This window comes from Lathamus discolor, chromosome 3 (assembly GCF_037157495.1).
Source record: "Lathamus discolor isolate bLatDis1 chromosome 3, bLatDis1.hap1, whole genome shotgun sequence".
NCBI lineage: Eukaryota > Metazoa > Chordata > Aves > Psittaciformes > Psittacidae > Lathamus > Lathamus discolor.
The window spans coordinates 58,261,203-58,280,293 of record NC_088886.1 but is presented as its reverse complement, the minus strand read 5'-3'; the positions used below and the strand labels follow the sequence as shown (position 1 = coordinate 58,280,293).

General features: G+C 39.3%; 1 protein-coding gene across 4 annotated transcripts in view; it reads right to left on the bottom strand.

The window, feature by feature from the left end:
- Window positions 1-4,613: 4,613 nt before the first annotated feature.
- PIK3CB (phosphatidylinositol-4,5-bisphosphate 3-kinase catalytic subunit beta) overlaps window positions 4,614-19,091 on the bottom strand; it is a 106,060-nt gene continuing 91,582 nt past the window's right edge. For all 4 annotated transcript variants that reach the window (XM_065675444.1, XM_065675445.1, XM_065675443.1 and 1 more), the window contains exons 17-24: window positions 17,021-17,199; window positions 16,270-16,379; window positions 15,886-15,964; window positions 9,624-9,791; window positions 9,031-9,154; window positions 8,228-8,373; window positions 6,561-6,693; window positions 4,614-6,071 (exon numbers count right to left, since the gene is read on the bottom strand). In XM_065675444.1, coding sequence (XP_065531516.1) covers window positions 5,934-6,071; window positions 6,561-6,693; window positions 8,228-8,373; window positions 9,031-9,154; window positions 9,624-9,791; window positions 15,886-15,964; window positions 16,270-16,379; window positions 17,021-17,199 — 1,077 coding nt within the window. In that variant the 3' untranslated portion in view covers window positions 4,614-5,933. The remainder of the gene's footprint in view (window positions 6,072-6,560; window positions 6,694-8,227; window positions 8,374-9,030; window positions 9,155-9,623; window positions 9,792-15,885; window positions 15,965-16,269; window positions 16,380-17,020; window positions 17,200-19,091) is intronic.

Here is a 19,091-nt window from a genome sequence, read left to right as displayed (position 1 = left end):
GCACCTGCTCCTAGCATGTCACGGGGAAAGCCTCAGGAAGGGCTCATAAATCACACACTAATTGCTTCTGCTGATCTCATTCATCCGGGAAGTCTGTGTAGGTTAAACTTATAGCCTTTGTTTCTGGCTGTTCTAGCCCTCAGGGAAGAAGTCAGCTTCTTGAAGACAAGAGAAGATGTTTACACAGGAAAAGTTCCAAAAAGCTGAAGGCAGCGAGGGAAGAAATATGTTCTTTAAGGCAGCCTCACTCTGGGAAAATGTGTCCGAAATGTGAAATCCTCGTCTGCCCAAAGTGCGAGACTCTGCACTCAGAACGCAGCTTCATTGCCCACAGCCTGCTTGATCACTATGACACAGGAGATGCTATCTGCAGGAAGTCAAGTACGTAGAGGTGATTAAAGATTTACTGTGGATGCCCTGTGGGTACCTGACTACATCCAAAATGCTGAAGCTTGGGTCCATTCAGGGTGACTGGATCCTTGTCCTGTACGCTCTATATGCAGCGGTTACAACCATACTGTAGTTCATACCTGCCGTATGCAACAGATGCACGTTCACCAATTTAACTAGCATAAACTCTGCAAACAAACATATGTAAGTAGGAGCTAGAAGTTTCTCAGCTATGAAGAACAGGGAATCATCTCAGAAAGATTTTCAAAGAGTTTTCTTTTTCCTCTTAAGGAGACAAGATTATCCCATTGAGCTGCAAAAGAGAAAGTGAATTTAAAAGCAGAACCCCTGGGTGATTACACTTTTTTGTAGTGCCTAGCTATGTTTCAGTGTTGTTTGTGGTCTGGAATACTGAACTTGTTATTTATTTTTAAATTTACTAGCCTGGGTATGCAGTTTGATGGGGGAGGGGGCTTCTAAAGGTTATCCTGGCCACAAGAATTGCAGAACACTTCTAAATTCCCTTCCACAATTTCTGAACTTTTACAGACTTCGAATCCTAACTTACAATTCAGTGTTTCTCCTTGAAAGGAACAGTAACAATCACAGCTCACAAGGTGTTTAAACCTTCTTTGGGTTTAAGATCTGTGTAGTACAGCTCCAAATACAACAGTATTCACGGTTTAAGCATACCAGTGGAACCCACACCTCTGCCTCCATTCCCTCCACAGAGCCCAGAAGGACTTGCTCAGTGAGGTTCAGGAGAGCAGCACTGTGACTAGCCAATACACAGTGGGTGGCATTAAGGTCCAGGCATACACAAGACAACTTACCTTATGGAGTTCCTAAAGACAGATTAAGGGCAGAAGTAGCCTCTGGAGCAGATTACCCCAAACCCAGCAGCATGCATCGCTTCCTCCCTTGTCAGCTGGTACAATTCTGTATGCAGGATGAATTCCTTGCTAATGTTAGGGAATAGGCAAAACAAACTTTGTCTCACATAGCCATTAAGGGTTCTTTTATTTAGGCAGGCAGAATACAGGCTGGGAAGTTTAGATCGGTTTCATCACTCCTTTTCCTGTGTTCCCAAGCCACTGGTCCATAAGGGAAAGGACTCCCTCTGTCTTTCCTGCTCCCCCTTTGGAGATGTTCCATTTTTGTTCCAGTTAATGTTTGGTAAAGGGACTGGAATACAGCGGGTTTTTTCTATCCCTAGAGAGTACTCTAACTGAGCTACGTCATCCATTCTTGTCTTGGCTTCCTCCCATACCCCCTATGGAACAGTTTCAACAGGAGGAATTCAGAGCCATGTGTATAACATTCCTACAATGCAGAGTATCCTGAGTGATACTGCTCAGCACCCTTTGTGGCATGTCAGTCAAATGTTTGATGCACCTTATGCAAGGAGGTACAGCTGCTTTGTCCATGTGGAGCAGGTGGTCAGATCACAAACGTGCATCCAGAGAATGCCCATTAGGTAAGGTACGCAGGAAAAAACCTTGGGCAGGATTCACAAATAGGAACAAACCACTAACAAGTTCCTTGCTTCTGCTCAGACTTCAGTGGTTCTGGACACTCCCAGCAAGCGTCCAGGCTTCCTGCCCAAACACAGACTTCTAAAGCCGTATAGCAGATCTAACAAACATCCTTGGCTACAAGGGCTATAATCCCTCAGAAACCATGTTTCCATGGAGCTTGACTGTCGCTTCCTCCCGTCTGCTTCATAAAAGCCAAACGATGTCTGGCAAATCAGAATTAACCTTTTACATTTCTCTGACTGCTGTTCTTAAACCATGATCCTTCACAGGTTGTCAAAGAGTAAGCCATGGGATGGGTATGTACTTTAAAAAATACATACCCATCCCATCCTTCTTCAAACAATCCCTGGGGAAACTTCACCTGAGGAATCTCAAGATGCCAGACTGAAAAGATGAAGGACTAGCTCATCACAGCAGTATTATTTTACATCTGACAGTCCAATACAGGAAACCTGCTAAAATAGGTTACAGAGTTGAGCTGGCTTTCAGTCAGGTGTTCCAGAGCTGACATAACATGTAAAGTTCTACCAGCATTTGATGTAGAACTTTCCTTTGTGGTTTGCTAGAGGACAAGATGGCAAGTTCCTCACCTGGGTCAAGTTGGAAAGGCACAAAAGTACTAGTAGCATGCACACCCAGCTCATTAAAGCCATCAGTAGCCAGTGGTACTGTGGTCAGGCAATAAAACTCCTGCCTTGAGCTTAGTCTGACTGTTACCTTGTGAACCAAGCCAGAAGGAGGCAGGCTGCCCATCAAGCAAGCCAGAGCCATATGCAAACTGTGAGGTCCAACAGCAACACAGCACCGCCATCACATATGGCAGCACCTACTAAGAGTCAATTTACATCGGGTCGAATCTACTCCCTCATCACTCAGCAGCATTGTGCCAGACAAGTTACTTTTTGAATTATTTTAAGAAAACTTGCCAAAACCTGGAATGCATTATGTGAGCACAGGATTTCGTTTCAGAAGCCAGCTCAGACACAGAATTATATTAACCCAATATATTGTGAAAGAGTAAAAATAGAATTACTGATTACATACTTAAAAGATTTAGGCTTGGAATCATTCCTACAGAATAAAACTATGATCATCACCTGACATATTAATTACTAAGAGCCTGTGCTATTTAATTATCTGATTTCAATAGCTCTAGGAAATTAAAGAGTAATAATGGACTCTGCTGTATTAAATATATGAATAGGCTCTGACAAAGGCATTTGCTAAAATGTGAATGACTTAACAAACAACACACCACTGTCATTGAAACTGATAGGAGCATCAAAGGGAAGGGAAGCAGCTCCACTGCTGAGGGGCAAATCGTGGGAGTGCTCTCCTTGGAAACCAAGGACAGGTCACACAGGAGTGCAAGAACAGCAGTTGTCACCATTCGCCACAAATCAGGTGATACAAGGTAAAGCAAGGAAACCCATCCAGTAATCATGCAGTCAGAAGAAAACCAGAAGACATTTATACAATATACACACTGCATATTCCCAGTTTGTTTTCAAAGCAGTCTAGGTGCCTTTTTCCCTGTCGAATGTAATGAAGGCTGGAGAAGCAGAGCTGGTTTAAGACAAGTCACTTTTCCCATGGGAACGTTCAGACCAGGTTAGAAGCAAACTTGGAAAAGAATAATAAATGTGACACAAGACCATCTCTGAAGTGACAGAGTTTTGTACCAAAATCCTAGCTTACATTTCTCTTCTACAGCAGCGTAAAACTACATCCTTTCCACAGCTTCCATACTTAAAATCATGTTGTTTCTACTCACCATTAGGAACAAAATCCTTAAAAAACCCTCTCACATTATAATCTGACCACCTGATGCCTTCTGAATTCTGCAAATAATGGTCTAAAATAATGGCTCAGAGGAAGGAAAAAAATGTGATCCCACTCAGACCAAATAAACTGCCAATTTTTAACACTATGGCTGGATATGGGAGGCAAATAAAGAATTAATTAATGGACTCATGTCCAAAGCATCTTTACTCTGTGCAACATCCCGGTGGTAACTGATGGAAGGTGTTTCTGTGGCTGGAGGCAATGCTACTTGCTAGTTTTGCAGATGGGAATCAAAGGCACAGCCTTAACGACTTGTTCCCAGTCTCACATGAAGTTGAGTGGAACACAGTGCTGACCTGCCTTAGCCTCGGATGTAAGAAGCTGTCACGCTCCCTCCTGTCCCAGACCTTGCACACACAACAAAGATGAATGTGCCAAGTTCCAGGGAGAAGGGTATGTCTCCCTCAACAAGACAACATAGCAGAGACACTCTAGTACGCTGTCTGACAGAAAACATCACACATCCAAGAATGGACACATATGCAAATTTGTGTGCTGTGAATTAGCTGAGGATGAAATTACTTTTCCCAAAGTTGTCACATGCAGAGTAGTTTCTTTGTACCCTTCCTCCAATCAGCTTTAAAAGTAAAAATAAATTAGAAGGGGGACATGGCACACTTCAAGTGCTACTATCTTATTACCAAAAATAACTAAAAACCATAAAGCACATGTTACTTTTGCAATATTGTAGAAGCAGAGGTCTTTTCAGTTAGACTCACCCAAAGGGTGAGGGACAAGAGAATCAAACCACTACATAAAATGGTGCCCTGGCTCCAAAAAGGTTCTTGACCTTGAAAAGAAACAACAAAACCCCCAAACAATGACAAAAATAAATCACTCTCAACAAAGTAAAACCGCCTTTAATTAAATTCCTACATAAACCAACATTTCTATGCAAAACAACTGTTTAGTCAAAAGGAAATATATATGTTTAATTCTCTTTCAAATGGCAACAGGAATTGAGAGCTACCAGTGTTCCTTGGAGAACAAGCAGTAAAGTTGATCTTGCTGATGTTCAGAAACAGTATGTTACATCTCTTAACCAGCAGTTCCCTATTGCACATAACAAATCTGCTCTCCATTTAAGCACCTAAAAGCCTGGTACCTCACTAAATAAATTAAAACAAATCCAGTTTCTTCAGCAACCATCTTCAACATATATATCTTGTAAAGCAACATTACTGCAAGCCTTTAATAAATACAGAAAGAAAAGATTAATGATGTCTCATTGGTGTTTTAGGGTACGATGTTTTCCCATAAACACTTGCTTTTCCAAACACTTGGGGTTTTTGGTATGCATACTCTGATAAAACACTGTGTATAGTATATTTGATGAAAATTTTCCATACCTACATCAATATGTTTGTATGGCACAACTAGTCTGAAATATCAATTTCAGTGTAAGGCTGTAAGGAGCTTCTCGCTGAACCTGAAGTTAATGTGCATTGTAAGGGGTTGAAAGCAAAGCCCCAGAGGCAAATGGGAGACTGTTACCAATGAGGGTCTCCCAGGCATGTCTGGCCTTACTTTCCCCTTACAGAAGGGCTTTGTTTGTGTATGTTATGTCAAAGGAACAAGATCATGCAATCCTGAACATCTGGACCCCGCATCATTTCCAGAGGTCTCCCCATGTCTGCCTCCCCATCTTACCAATATCTACTCTTCTTTCGGCAGCAGTATAAGACATTAAGCAGCTCCCTGTAGTACAATGATACTGTGGTTGCTATTTACAGTAACTTAATGCATCTGTGCCAGTAAGGCAGAGTTCATATGAAAAATATACACAATATGGTCAATTTTAGCCAGATTAGGATATATATAAAAAAAATTTTCTCTCAAAGTCCCAACTTTAAACAAAGAAAATTCTGTCAGAGGTCTCCAAACCTCCTGAGGCTGTTAGAGTACATTACCCTAACATATAAAAACAAATATTTACACCTCCATAAAGTACCAAAGAAGTTTTAAAAATGCCTAGTAGCTCTCAGCGTGCAAAGTCAGCAGGAACTGATTATCCAGGATGTTCACTATTTGTAGGATCTTACTTCTCATTGTTTTGTTGTCTTTCTTATTTAAAATAGGTTCCATTGGTCCATGCTACAGATCCCTTTTAAAAAACACTTATCAAGGGAACATCCAGCTTAGTGCAAATGAAAAAACCTTCTAGGATCTGTAGTCTTTCCGAACAGTGTGAGCCATCCAGTTCACTTTAGTAGTCCAACTTTCCCGGAGTGCTTCATCAAACTTTTGCTTAAATTGTTTTAGTGCTTCTTCCTCACTCTTCCCTAAAGCGAGAGAGTCCTGAGATGACAGCAAAACAAGTACTGTTAGGAATTTTACAAACTACAGTTAACGCTGCCTCCACCTTGCAACACAAACAACATTCTGTTTTTTTCCTATTCTGACACTTTTTCACCTATTATTCATTGAGCAATGTATTAGAGGTATTTTCTGGGTTTAAAGACAAAACTAAATAAGAATTAAGCAGATAATTTTTCTCTTTGCAGGTCTGTTCTTGTGCATAGGCCAAGACATAGAACACCCCTGAGGTAACTACATTTAAGATGAAGGGATGCTGAACTCACTATAGAACAGTTAAGAGGAACATGTATTCACAGTTTCCCTTGACTGCTGGGACTGACTACAGGCCTTGTTCTACAGAGCTCAAAAAGAAAGCTTTGGGAACTATGTGGAAATCTTGACAGAAATGGAAAACAATTAAAATGTATTCATCTTAGTATCAAAACTGACATACTGCAAAGTCCCACTGAGCTGTAAATCATACTTTACCTTGAGATACTGGATGTCCTTGACAGAGGTTAGCTCTGGAAGCCCTGCAGTTAACATCAGTGCAAAGAGTGTAATAAATAGGTTTCCATGTTTTCGCAGAATCAAGTATGCTTCTTCACAATACTGGCGGAACCTTCACGTTCAATCACAAGCACATGCGATCAAGACAACACATGAAAACTTACACAGCTGACAAATGTATATAATGATTTCCAAAAAGTGCTACCTGGTCTAACACACATATTGTAGGAACACAGTAACAGAAAGGACACAGATATCTACAGAATCTTCAATGCATTCCCCTAGATATACCCCATGCCCTCCAAGGAGCCGTTAGAACATCAATACAAGAGGCCAAAAGCTTTAAAACAAACAACCATTCTTCAGAAAAAGCAAAAAATGGCAAAGATAATGCTGGCGTCCCACCTCTCCCAGAATGTTAAGTGAAACACCCTCATGATCCTACACAGTGAAGAACAACAACTCTATAGCAGTCCCTACCAATCCAGACTGTCTCTGTAAGGTAATTCTTTCCTGCAGATGTGGTCAAAATTGAACTCACTGCCAGATCTGGCATGAAGACCTATCACACAGGCACTTAAGACCTTTCTTAGTGTCCCCAAATGTGCCATTGTCCAGCATTTAACCTCTAAATTTCCACAGAAAATGGGAAGAACCCTTCAGACTAAGATGATGACAAATAATTCAAAGAATAAAATCTCTTCTGAAGCATTTTTCAAGTGAAAGTGGCATCCTACTGCCATTTAAAGTACTCCACAGTCCACAGCTCTTGCAACAGCACAAGTCACTTAACAGCCTTTACATCATGGCTTTAAAAGTGGAGCTACAGGTTGATTTCTTTAGTTTTCAGAAGAGACATGGGTCACTGGCAGCTCTTTTCATAGACAAACCATTACAACTATATGTACAGCTTCTGCTACCAGAAGTAGCTGTAAGATTTATCTTACATATTTAAGTATGTAATTTCACATCTCTGTCAAAAAATTCTCCCTTTGAAAACAGAAAAAAGTGAGAGTAAAACATTCAGAACACCCCTCCTGTCATTGGTGAGAATGATACAGAAGGGAAAAAGACAGATCTCCCACAGCAGGTAGAATCACAGAAGGCAGCTTCCCTTGTCATGTGCTTTCACGGTCCACTGCAGCACTGTATCCTGAGGTGGGAAGGGGCATGCCAAAGCATTGGACTGGGAGCAGGAGGCTCTATACACCTAAGCATCTAAGTCAGGGCATGCTCGATCAGCACAATGAATGTGAACTGACAGACAGAAAGGGCAGAAGGGAGCCTGCTTAATTCCAGTGCTTTATCTCACTTGAACAATAATCCGTGGAATCCCTCCCTCCTGCCTGGTGCTGCTGAAGGTAAAAAAAAAAAAAGATGAGCCCAGAAGAGTCTGCCATCTCCTGCTGGCGAAGATAAAAGGAACTGTATCTTCTCACTGCAGAGCTGCAGTTTCTGATGTATGAAGTAATTCGTGTGTATATTCAAGCTCAAGCAGAGGAGTAGATAGTGTTTTAAATGCATGTTAGCACACTTCCATGCAAGTACAAATGAGCAAAACAAACCCAGATAGGCTCCTGGTGCGCTGGAAATTATCACCAGAGATCATCTCAGTTACAAAAGGAAGAAATCAAAATAATACTCACCGACCAAATTTTTCAGTGTTCCCTGTTTTGCCTTGTTGAATAACATGAATGAAATCATAGGTGAGTATGAAAGGTACCCGTTCCCTTTTAATTCCAAACTTGGACTTGAAGTTTCCAAGGATATGCCCAAAATCTATATGAAAGAGCTAAAAACCAGAAATGAAATTAATTTATACAGTGAGATGTTTCACTTTTCCGATATCTCTGCAGGATGCTGGTATCAAGAACAGCTAATGAATAATGCTACTCTTCAGAACCCACAGTTTCAACCCATTGGGAGTATTTAATTTTAAACATTTCAAGACTTATTTAAAGTCAGTGATAACATCCAGGCTCTTATGACCAACCAAATAAATGTGCAAAAGATTATCTCAGGTTTAAGCTTTTGACATCTGCCAAGAAATATCCTGTGCTAATATCAGATAAAAAATGAGCCCAGTGACGAGCCCACAAGACTCAACATCATCATATCCAAGGGCTTCCCACATAAAGCCAGGAGCAAAGTTAGTAGAACTTAAGTTAATCTCAGGGAACCTGCAGCCGGGCTCCCATTTCAGAAGCAAAGATAAGGACATTTCAAGCTGTCTTTTAGTAGGTAAAAACTTTAATACTGCAGTGTCCCTAAAACTCTCCCTTTAAAGTCCTTGCTGGTTTTATAGGCAGAATAATTTACGTAAAATCAGACAAGTTAATTTTACTGAGACACTGAAGAAATCAAAAGTTCAATATAATTCTTATAGATAAATATAAATCTCACAACAGAGATACTGTAATTATTCTACCTACAGAAGAGATTTTTTTACCTGACCATTTTTCCTGACCATAATATTGTCACTGTGTCTGTCACCAATCCCCAGTACATACGTAGCTACACAGTAGCCAGCACAGGACAGGGTAAATTCTTCAATGGCTCGATCCAGGTCATCTCTAAAACCACAAAGACAACCAACATTAGTGCACAAGACTGGTAATTTGTGTCATTCCTGGACCTCAAAAAGGATTTTTGCTTGTTTAAACCAAGTGCCCATTAGGATGAGGTAAACCTAGACGTATTTGAGAGAAAACACTGTAAGAAGTAGCTAGGAAGAACAGGAGAAATGCAAATATGAAAGGCAACAACACCAAGGTTTGTGACCCATGTAGTTTCCTTGGGTTTGTTTGTTTTGCCAAATCTAGTATAACTTACTCAACAACATGCAGTCAAAATGCCACCACATTTAAGCTGGGTTGCTGTTGGAATCCCAAGGGCACCATGGATTAGAGTCAGAATTTTGCACACTAGAAGAATAACTAGTAACACTTGCCAGAAGCACCACATATTCCTTGACATTGAAATAGAAACTTAAAGGAATTTTGTGGCTTAAACTATAAATGAGAAAATAACTGTAGAAATTACCCTAAATTGTATTCCTTCAGCCAGTTCAAGAGAGCATCTTTGTTGAAGGCAGCGGCAGCAGCAACGTTGCTGCTATTTAACTGAATGTCAGCAATGGTTTCTGAACTAGACACAGCCTCAATAAGGCCTGAGTGATCTCCAGTTGCTAAACAGCCATAAGGCAATATCCTGAAAGGAAACACAGATTCATGTTAAAAACAGGAACAGCAAGCGCGTTTCTTTAGTGTGTCAACATACATTGCAGGCTGAATACTTCGGCTAACTTGACCATTAAACTCTCTAAGGTTAATATACAGACATTGCTTGCAAAGTTAAAATACCAGCAATACATTTAAAATATTATTTTTCCCTATTTTTTATATTTTTTTAATATAAAAAAAAAAGAAATTATAAATAACCCTTATTTTTCCCTTTTCCTAGATAACACAGTTGTACTTTGATAGGAGAAACCATAGAGGGAGCCCTTTGTTTTCATTTGTTATTCTACTGGCTAAGCAGTTACGTTCACTCTAGACAAAATCATTTGTGTAAATAGAAAAGAGCATCTCTTTTCTCCCCGTTCTTCCTAGTTTATGTAAAATGCTAGAAATCCATTTAAATATAAACATAAAATAGTATTTTCCAACTCTTACTTATTTTAAGCATAGAAACCTAATGAAAAGTAGGAATGCATCTTTTAACCTGCCTGGTTTGCAAGAATATCCCTGTGTATTCATACACCATGTCTTGTAAAAGTATCTACAACAATATCATTGCATTAAGACACACTTAAAGAGAGATGTGTCTAAACAGTTAAGTGTAGTTGTTTCCAAAACATTTCCTCACTGCAGATGCTTAAAATGCTAAATGGAATGGGAACTTGGATGGGAGCTCCATGTCTGCAATGGGAAAGTAAAGCAACTCTTCAAAGGCATTACATCCCAAATGGAGGTGTCCAGAGTATTGCCTCTATTTTGGTCATGGATCCACATAGAAAAGAACGGCTACCCATGCAAAACTAATTGCAGTACACAAGGTATAGACTAGCACTCACTAACTTACAAAGCTGTATGAAAAATTGCAGGACATTAAAATTTGTGTGGGGTATATATGCATCCATACTTACATATAAATACACACACATATATATATGTGTATATATACACAAAAAGCACTGCTGGTGGAGTTTAATCAGTATTCATGTATAAAGCAGATACTGATTGCTACAAAGCAGAACCACATCTTTTAGCTGACAGAGCCTATTATCCCAAGTCATAAAGGAAAAGTAAATAACATTCCAGGTGAAAATAATTGGAACTTTTTGGCATAATAGCTATTAGATAGCTGAACAGTTTCTCTGCCTAAGTAATACCACGCAATTGAAGGGGCACAAGTAGGAATAACCATATAGCTGGGGTTTCTTCTCTACTGGCAACAAAACGAACTGAAAACTAGATTCAACAGGGGATTCAGAACATACAACTTTGAAACAAAAATTAAAACCTAATAATAATAAAAAAAGAGAAGTGCAGATTTGGAACTTTCTTCCTATTTCTATTCTAATCTATTTCCCAATTAAAAACCCCAACAGTCTAGACCAAAGGGCTCTCACAATGAACAGAAGGGATCTGTAATTACCGAACACCAGCGTCCACGATACAAGGAAGCACTGCCCATCCTTATCACGACACGACAAATGTAAGCCAAATATTGCCAGGTTAAAGTGCATGCTGGCCTTCTTCCATGGCATTTCAACCCACCCTACTTGCAGCTTAACTGGGCACATGTCCAACAACTTCCCCTTCAAAAGCAAGCAATGATGAAAGCCTTCAGCCCCTTGAGGACTGTGTGCTTACAACTGGAGGAAAAAACATCCTTGTCAGAGAGACAGTTTGACAGGAGTCAAGTTAGGGACAAATCCTCTGGGCCCTTTCCATCTCATCCTGGTCTTTCTGACTTCAACATCTGTCAGCAGGATATGCTCCCTGCTTTTTAATGCCGGTAAAGACCACAGGCAGATCAACACAGCAGTCCTGAGCAGGACAGAAAATGTGCATCATTCCATTTAATACTGTTCTTTATTTCCAGAGTTTAATTCTCCAAAGCAGTATATTTCCAAATCCTTCACCAAGTTCTGGTAATTTATTAACACATTCTCTGTAACTTCAAGGCCAATGGTTTAAAAATAATGTCATTTTTAGATTTGTAACAAATGCATTTTTCAATATGTTTATGAGCTCTGATTTCATTTATGTACAGTCGCTTAACATCAGACTTGACAGACATTACGGGAGGTAAAGATGAAAACTCATTATAAGCATTGAACTCAATAAGCTGTGAAATCAAAGACTAGTCTGGAGAAGTCACTCTTATCTGTCCATAAAGTAATCAAGTACTAAATACCTTGACAATCTCTGACAACAAAGGTCACTCACCATAGATCAGACTCCTCAAACTTCAGATTTTCTTTTGTTCTGTTACTTGCTAAGTTCTCCCTTAACACAGTTTCAATGCTGTCACATAGGTAAAGCTGCAGATACGCTTTTTGATGCAAGGATTACTCTTCCAAGAGGTGCAACACTGCAGACCCCACAGATGTTATGCTCCTCTGCTGTGACAGGTATTTGTAGTATTTAAACATTCCTCATAGAAACAAGTGTTGGAGAATGACAATCTATCGAGTATATCTGTACACATGACTTCAGACACAGAGTTTTTTAAAGCAACATAACTTGAACAGTTGTAACTTTTCATGGGTTTGAACCTCCGAAAGTCTTATTTTGTCACTCTGCAGATGTAACCTCAATAAAAATACCATTTTATTTAGTGAGTTTGTTTCGTAACTGCCTATACTTAAAGAACAAGAAACAACTAGACGTAAGCTACAGAAAGAAGTGTGGAAGTTTGGCTGCACACACTTACTAATGTCAATTCTTTCCTGCTCAATTTTCAGGAAATAGTTTGTGTTAGAAATTAATAGGTATGGGGATTAATTAAAGAATATGCTCTTTTGGTTTTCTCATTTCTGTCTGGTACTTGACTGACAGACATCCAAGGTAAACTGACCCTGAGCCAGACTTCTCTAAATGACAGTGCAGTGCTCCGCTGGGGTGACAGTTGTTGCTGTCTGCTGGCTGGGTCTGTAGGAAAAGCAGATGCAATTTCCATGAGAAGCTTTATTCAGTTGTGCACTGCACGGTCCATCCAGTGACAGCCCTGGATGAAGGAGCTACTGGAGTACACTGCTGCATCCTCCTGCATATTTCCCTGATACAAACCCTGGTCTTGTTCTGCTCTGTAGTCAGAATGCACATATGGGACTGAGACAACGAAGCACACCTTATGTGGAATAGGCCAGTTCACCCATGAGACAAATCACTTAACAGTTAAACAAACAAACAAGCAAACAAACATACACTTCTTCTTCAGCTTTGGAGACCTCAAAACTGATATGTATTTGGTGTTCCTCTCCAGAGCTGAGAAACCACACTGGGAATATCATGCTTGCTTTAGGCACAGACTAGGCTAAGATTTCATTTTAAATTACTACTGAATAACTGACTGTAGATTGCAGTGCAATTATAAGGAAACTGATCCTATCCCAAACTCCTCGATGGCCGCATATTGGTTGCCATTTGATCCATACTTTGTAGCAGCAGCATTATTTGCTTGTGGCAAGATATTATTGATTGGCAGAGAGATGCAGACAAAAGTGCTTCTGCTCTTACTCTGGTGAAAGAAGAGAGAACCCCTGGACCACACTTGCATAAGCTACCAGACTTTCTATAGTGGAAAACAGTTGAAAAGCACAAAATCCACAAAGGCAAAAGGGAAGCAACTTCAGAGAAACTATAGCCTCAAAGGATGATAGAGGGCAAGAAAAAAATACTCCAGTCTTTATATGGACATATAAAATTGTATTTCTCAGGAAAGCACTTATTTATCTGATACCATGCCTCTTAACCAAGAAGCCAGCAAGTCCCAATTCACGAACATGTCTACAGAACCGCTGCTGTTAACCCACAGATTTTGGAGTTACCTCTTCCCAAGAGGCACAAAGACTGTAAACGTGAACATCACAGTGTCCTACCCTCCTAGCTGTGTCCTCATGCTCCAGGCATTCAGAGTGCTGTTCTGTCCAATTCTGTTTTCAATTCAGGCCATTTCAGAGCCTTCCGTTGGCAGCTGCCTGATTAATCTCTCTTTGACAGACATCAAAATGTAGCCCTGCTTCAGTCCTAGAATTTTATGTTCTCATCATAACTACAAGAGGATGAATGGAAGGAAGATGCTCCCAGTTAAGTAAATAAATGGAAGAGGCCAATTATAGAACTTCAGTTCTCACTAGGAACTTCCCCTTGCTCCTTTTTTTAATTCTGAGTTTTAAGAAAAATCTTGGACATCAGAGACCATTTGTGGTTTTCCTTTGTTGAGTTTAGAAAAATGCCTTAGTCAGGAAAAGCATATTTGATGACTCCTGATCGCTATTCCTGTTTGCTAGGCACAGTGTGTGGCCCTGGCTGCAACCACAAACTAAGCTTCTGGAAGGCAGCGAGCAAAGAATGCCTCATCTGGGATTCCACAGCTGCCAGAGGTAGTCCTTGCTGCTAAACGCTGCAGTCTCCTTACAGTCTATTTATAACGACATAAATTACCTAGTTTCCTCAAATCAATGTTCAACTTAACACATGCTCAGCCACCTCATCACAAACACATACTTCCAGAAACTATTGTTCACATTCCTCCCCCATCCCATACTTCACTCAAAGGAATCTTTCCATAAGCAGCATAAGTAACAAGATTATAGTTTTACTTCTCTGTGCAAGCTGATGTTTTGTGCCTTAGGAAACTCCCACTATTATGCTTGAAGCACAGACATTTTAAAAGAGCTCAAACAATTTAAATGGAATATTTCACATAATATTTAAATAAGTACTTCTAGCTTTATAAACAACACTTAAAAATTAAACACAAAGGATTATAGCTCTTTCACAGGCATACAAAATTGCATTTATGGCCTCCAAATGGTTTATAATAATCTGATACCCAGTATCTTCTTTAGAACTACTTCTCTGAAGAGAAATTAGAACCTGAAAATTGTTTTGGCTAGAAGTGGTGCATAGATTTGGCTGGAAGAGTATCCCCCAAAATAACCAACATGCCTTTCCTCGCCACAGAAAAACCACAAAAGGCCCACAGATTGATAATTCTCTCCCAGGACCCTCATCTTCATTAAGCCTGCATGTAATTAATATAAGATGGACATTCTGCTGTTAAATCTGGTAGGAAACGGACTGCAAGTATAAAATTTTTTTGGACATGTGTGGCCATGGCAGCACAAACTATACATGTCCTTAAGGAAAAAGGCCCAGAGAAATGAGAAAGTGTTAAAAAGAACCTGTATTTGCATTCCACAATTCTGGTAAATCTTAACCAGACAGTGAAATTCTATTATAAAGAATCTCAAGTCTCCTACTCCCCCATCCCCAGATTACCAGTACTTAAAGCTGACTGATTTCTAGAGAGGGTTTTGCCTATTAGGTCTACCCATTAGAGAATTGTGATGGTGTATTCCAGGTGCAATCCTCAGCTGCTAACTTTTGGCCAGTAGATCTGTGTTTGTACCTCACTTGCATATGTGTCTTAGAACTTCAGAGTTGCAATTTCTACCATAACTAAGTCCCCGTTTTTGCATATGCCTGGAAAATCAGTGACCACTAACAGTTAAGTTTGTTACATGAGGAGTTTATGAAACAGCTCTGTTTGTAAAGGTCACAAACACAGGCAAACAAACAAAAGACACAAAAGCTGCTTGCTGGATGCTTAACTCAGGAATTATTTCCTGACCTCATACAATGCTTTTTATCTAGATGATTTTCAAACAGTGAAAACACTAAACTATATAAGAAAACAGTGGAATTTATAATCAGTGTGGCAACTTAGATAAATGGCAAGAGATGTGGCACACCAGGAAAACGATTCTGCTTGATAATAAACAAAAATCCCAAAGTTTCACTTCATTTCTTCCATTATTCCTTTTCATGGCTAAGTTCTGCTGTAATGTGGGCCATCTAAGAACTTAAATGCCAAGAGAAGCCACCTAATTAGTTACGGTAACTGCTTCCTATAGGCTGTTCACCCTGGCAATGACAAGTGAAACCTCTGGACAGTCATATGGATGCATAGAAAGGGAACAGTAGGGAAGATATTTAGAAAATGAAAGAACTTTACTGCTAAAAGCAGACTCTCCATCCAAATAAACCTGCCCTCAGGAGATCCTTACCGAAGATCCAGACCAGCTTCTTTCCAAAGTATGTCCATCAAACGCAAAATCTGGAGCGTCAACATGTCCTGCCGCAGATCTATAATGAGAGGTTGAAACTGCTACTTCAATCTCTCAATGTGCTGTAGACAAACTTCCTTATGTTTATAAAGCCTTCAGAAAAAGCAATCTCAAAATACTCATCAACACTAAAAGTGAAGTTGGGATTAACCATAATTATATTACCATCACTGATCATGTGTATGCTTTGAAACCCAGTCAGAAGATGATGCTTCATTACGTTAGGGTAAACCATATTTGTTTTACAGCAATACAGAGCAACAAGCTTAAGTGCAAGTGTAGGAATGAAGACAGGAAAAGTTTAAAGTTTTTAGCACTGCTTACCATCACCATTTTTAAAGATGATCCCTACAAGATCTCCTCCAAACATCTTGTTGTTGTACACTATCCATAGAGGCTTCATTTTAGAATCCATATATCTACATTTCTCAACACTAGAAAAAATACAACAAAAGTTTTAGTCCAATAATTCAGCTGAAAATGTCCAGACATTGTGCAAACACAACAGAACACATAGATTTCCAGTCTGGAAGCACTGAAATGTTACCTCTGCTTTCATTCTGCTATTATGCTCAGTGCTTACCAAGTTACAAACATATTGTTATAGATGGAATGTATTAGATACTGTGATTGACATATGTATATCTAATGCTTTAATTAAACACTACCATCTTCAGAGAAAATAGTTTTCTTTATATCCTTTCCCATCAACTTTTAAACTTTAAGTGCTGTTAAAAGTTTTAATGTTTTTCGTGCTTACTGTTATAAACAGAAGCTAGGAATGATCTCTAACTCATTTTTAGGCTTATATTTAATTCTGTTTAGCTATGGTAATGCATTAACTAAGAGACTATTAAGTTTCAAGGTGGACCGCAAAAACCTTTAAACTTAACTGATAACTTAACCTTAGGCAGATTCCCAACTGCAGGTCTTCTCTCACTATACAAGAAGTTCCTTATGACAGCATATCTGCTGAACAATGCAGCCAAAAGAAGTTACAGCACATGCACATTTCTGTTTTACTGTTCCCATGAAAAAGCCACAGTGGAATTTTATTCCTTCATTCTTAACTTACTGTAGTTCTGACAGTATAACAGAAGGATTCAGAGGAGACTGGAGGTCAGAAAGTGCTTCTCTGTAAGCATTTTGTTTCAAACACGTCTGCATTGCATCTTTTCCTTTCGCTTTGCTTTGCTTCATGGCATTCAGCTTAATTAAACTATTCAAAGTCTTCATTTTATTAAGGGCTTCCACCTGAAAGATATTTTATCTTTAAAAGGCATTGCTCTGATTTTACACGTAATACAATGCAAAATCCCATTTCAAAACAAAAGGTAGTGTTAAACAATTCCACAATTTTTTCAAAGTGGAAATAATAGATGGCTATTAAGACAGCCTCTCCCAAGCAACTCCTGCCCCAGAAATTCCATTTTCTTAAGTAACGAAGACATTGATGGGTGAAAGCTCTCAAGCTTTGAGTCACCTTTTAAAGTATGACTTGACATTTCAAAAAAGATGAATGAGGCATTGTAGTGTATATTTACACAAAGTCCTTCTTCAAGATACAATTTTTGCCCACTAATTTAGCAAAGCCCTTAACATAGGTGCCTCTATCCATAGTGAAGTTGACAGAAATATTGAGCGCTTCACACTTTTAAAAATCAAACATTACTTGTGGTGAGCTATGGATGTGGATACTTCATTGCACGCATCCTGTTAGTTGCATACATGACATGGCCCTGTGACCACTTGCAGACAATTTTCACATGCATAACTACACATCCTAACCTGTACAGAGCAGTCTTAAACGTTCGCTCATTAAAATCCTGCTGAAGGTAGACATAAGGCAAGTGCTCTAATCAATTAAGACGTTCCAAATCATAGTGTCTCATCTAAGCCATACTGTTACCTTAAACACATGTAAAAAGGCAAAACAATTTCTTGTAATCATGCAGGTGGGACTTAACCCTTTTTTCCCCCCTTCTGTTTTGGAAAGCTTTCTACTGGTACATAATTTCTAAGGAAACAAGTCAACTAATGATGTGAATGTACATAACACTAAGAGAGAAAAGCCCTTCAGTAACAAACCTCGACAGCACATACAACAAATACAACTCATGCATTGCATCTACATCTAAGCAACTTGTTAGATATATGTAAAATAGTAGTTAGAACAATCAGCTGTATTTGCACTAGCCACAGTTAACATGCTCAGTAATACACGTTTTCTAGCAAACAGCATCAATTTAATAATTACAAAAGTTGATTTCTATACAAGGAAGCTTCAGTCTAACTTACAAGGTGCTGAGTCAAAACTTACCACTTCTACAGACAGAATGACCTCTGTCAGGCAGGATGCTGTGGAAATTGTATGCAGTTTGATTATAAAGCTGAGGCAGTGGAGACCTGCCAGGTCAGCCATCTGTCAAAACCAAAAGCACTCTGCTTTTCCACTATTCTAGGAGCTGTACAAACATCAGTGACAAGGGAACAAAATGGAACCTGTGCTGTACAAACAGGAACTTTTTGAAGTATTTCTACTTTGAATTTCTTCCTTGTTTGCACAGTTGGGAATTTTTTTGCCCCTTCTTTGATTGTACTGACATTGGTTTCCTGTGAAGTGCACAAAAACTTTAGTGACCTTAGGTCTATTGCTCCAAGCATTTCATCACCTAATCTTTGTATGATTTTGACAATACTAGTAAGCACACATGTCTAAGAGATGGTCTCTCAATGTCCTGTGAACTGCAGTAATAAAGAGCACAACAGCACATTCCTGTCCCATATGCCTCTCAAAGCATAGCTTCAACACAGACAGTATCAAAGCAGTTAGAAACAACACTCATCAGACAAGTACCTACTGAGTGAGTCTCTGTGGTCTGATACAGCAAATACATTGATTCCAAGCAGAGATTGTTTTTAAAAGATTTTTACTATCGTAATCTAAATTCACTGCTAAAACTGCATTAGAGACTTCAAAAGTAATTTGTGAGTGTTTCTTAATGATCTGCTGATACACTTGCACTCCTCTCACGTGTACTAGGGTATTTAACAGCAACCATCTCTTTTCTTTTTGTTTGTTTTCTGTAAATAGCATATGTTTATGTCATGTCCTGAACCATGTTATATTATCACTAAAACATGTA